The sequence below is a fragment of the Fopius arisanus genome, unplaced genomic scaffold (genome assembly GCF_000806365.1).
Source record: "Fopius arisanus strain USDA-PBARC FA_bdor unplaced genomic scaffold, ASM80636v1 scaffold00019, whole genome shotgun sequence".
Lineage (NCBI taxonomy): Eukaryota > Metazoa > Arthropoda > Insecta > Hymenoptera > Braconidae > Fopius > Fopius arisanus.
In genome coordinates, this window is record NW_011887758.1 from 1518046 (window position 1) to 1520639 (window position 2594).

At 35.0% G+C, this 2594-nt stretch overlaps 1 protein-coding gene across 3 annotated transcripts; it reads right to left on the reverse strand.

Annotated features, from left to right (window-relative positions):
* Positions 1–1215: 1215 nt before the first annotated feature.
* On the reverse strand, positions 1216–2594 carry LOC105264206 (transmembrane protein 45B). Of its 3 annotated transcripts, none has more exons than XM_011300929.1 (3): positions 2503–2594; positions 2021–2265; positions 1216–1804 (listed from the first exon to the last, which is right to left on the reverse strand). In XM_011300929.1, exons 2-3 carry the CDS (start codon positions 2202–2204, stop codon positions 1440–1442), a joined length of 549 nt encoding a protein of 182 aa, XP_011299231.1. In that variant the 5' UTR covers positions 2205–2265; positions 2503–2594; the 3' UTR covers positions 1216–1439. The 3 variants fall into 3 exon arrangements, with proteins under 3 accessions (XP_011299231.1, XP_011299230.1, XP_011299229.1); XM_011300928.1 differs by having other exon boundaries at positions 1216–2170; positions 2240–2265; positions 2503–2578; XM_011300927.1 differs by having other exon boundaries at positions 1216–2265; positions 2503–2593.

The following is a 2594-nucleotide window of genomic DNA, read 5'->3' on the forward strand; positions in this document are numbered from 1 at the left end:
TGAAATTTTCACTGAATGTGAAAAATTCGAAATTTTTGTAAAAGTATCAGGGGAACATGACAATCGAGGAGCTCTTCACTGAAATTTTCACTGAAAGTGAAAAATTCGAAATTTTTGTAAAAGTATCAGGAGAACATGACAATCGAGGAGCTATTCACTGAAATTTTCACTGAAAGTGGAAAAATTCGAAATTTTTGAAAAAGTATCAGGGTAACATGACAATCGAGGAGCTATTCACTAAAATTTTCACTGATAGTGAAAAATTCGAAATTTTTGAAAAAGTATCAGGGGAACATGACAATCGAGTAGGTATTCAGTTTTTAAACAATAATTCAATTGATTTGCCATTAACAAAAAAAAATTGGAATTATTATGAAAAAAAAAAAATTGAATGATACCGGAATCGAACCCGGGCCGTTGGCGTGGTAGGCAAGCACGTTACCTCTAGGACAACGCGCTATTACAATAATATAATTTCATTAGGCGTATATATATTGAAAAACTTTGGTTTTAAAAAATGTCAAATTGTTCAATTTCATTGCATATCTCCTCGATTATCAAATATTCAGTTTTTAAACAATATTTCGATTGATTTGCCATTAATAAAAAAAAAAAAATTGGAATTATTTAAAAAAAAAAAATGAATGATGCCGGGATTGAACCCGGGCCGCCGGCGTGCCAGTCGAGCACGTTACCGCTAGGACAACGTGCTAATTTAATATTAAAAATTCATTAGTGGTATATATTCAATACATTGAATAATTTTTTTCATTGAAATTCCACAAGATGTGGTTTACCCCTTCCGTACGTGCTACAGTCGGCTAAATTTCAGTTAAACAAATGAAAAACAAAAAGCATTCGTACAGCAGAAATAAAAATTCATCCCGTCGACTTGATGGACACCCCAGCATTGCAATAAAAACTTGGTTAATAAAAAAAAACACCCCACCATTGCGTGTTGCGCCCTCCCTCTCTTGGGGTGCAGTACTACGATGCCGCTGGGGTCACTCAGACCCCCAGAACTGAGCCTCTACTTTAGACAATCCTCTTTGGCTCCGTCGTTGTCCTATTCGTGTGCATTATCAACAGGAAACTTTAGGCTTTATTCTCATGATGACGATTATAAAAAAAATAGAGATTGTCGATGTTTGAGGATGATATAACATTGTTTATACATAAAATTCTAATAGTGGCAATTTAAAAGCGAAATCCAACAAAAATTTAATAATCAAATTTATTGCTTAAGAAATTACAAATGATTAAATATGTAATAGGCCTCATTGTATCTCTAAATGAGGTACAGGAAAGGCGATGAGAATAATACCACTGCGAACTTGAATGATTAAGGAAAAAACAAAATTTTTTTCTTCCTTTTTTAAAGACAAATCAGTCAAGGAAAGTTGTAAGTTGATGGAAAACAGACAATGAGACAAAAATTATCATGTCATATCATGTGGTTCATTGCAGTAATCATAAATTGGGACATCAGGTGGTTCATCATGGATGTTTATATTAGGGGCGCAGCTCCTCGCAGTGGCAACAACAATTAACGTAACGGCAAATGCAGCAGCGATATGCCATGAGAATGCTAAAGCAATTCTTTCAGTTGCTAATGTTTCACTGCGAAATAGTCGCACCATGTGAGCTATCCATCCTCCATGCAACAGTGTAGTAGTTGCTCTCAAAAGTTTAAGATCTGGCCAAATTAATTCAGCACCAATAGTAATTGCAGTTGTCCAGACAATTGCTGCTGCAATGCCATTGGTAATGCTCCGGTCTGGACTGGCCCAAACGAAAAGAAATCCTTCAACGAAAAAACTCTGTGCTAGTGCTAAATTAGCAAGTCCCTTGGTGACGTTACGAGGAAAATAAAATGTCAAGACATCAATGAGGCCTGATAATGCGAAAAATAAATAGATAGTTGCATGGACAACTTTCGGAGAAACAATTACGGTATCTGGAAGACCTTCCACCATTGTACCAATTAAGCCGATAGCTGTAGCTATGAGTTTTAGGCTACCTTCGATTGGATTATTCATCAGTAGTTTTTCACATTTCCCCATTAATATGCGAGATTTTGTGGAGCTCATTCCCTCAGATCTTTTGGGAGTATCCCAAAATTTTGCATATTCACAGCACCATTTCAAGCCAAAAATGTAGAAAATACTCCCTATCAAAATGTGTGGAATTAAACCGTCTGCCATTTCAAATTTTCGGTCTTCCAGATAAGCAAACTTACTTCAAATTAGTGACCAATAATACCATCTGAAACAGAAAAAGTTGACTCGTTGTCACTAAAATACAAATCATTAATGTTTGTTTTATCGGTTAGGTTATGTCATTCGAATCCAAATAGTTGCTGGTTCGGTTGAAAATAATAAAATAACGATTATATCATGCTTCAGTAGCCGTAAAGAAAAATTATTCAATTTAAGTACGTCCATTATCAACTAAAACATCACAAGAGTTTCTGCAGACGAGTTTATAACAGACTGAACTCACCACCCACAATATAGTCCATTATATCTTATTCTATCCTTTCCTTATTACTATTATTATTATTGTTATTTTGTAATTATAGGGGAGATTGGCAG

Excerpts from the sequence above, each read along its gene's own strand:
- LOC105264206 (XM_011300927.1), bottom strand. The coding sequence starts at position 2,204 with ATGGCAGACGGTTTAATTCCACACATTTTGATAGGGAGTATTTTCTAC.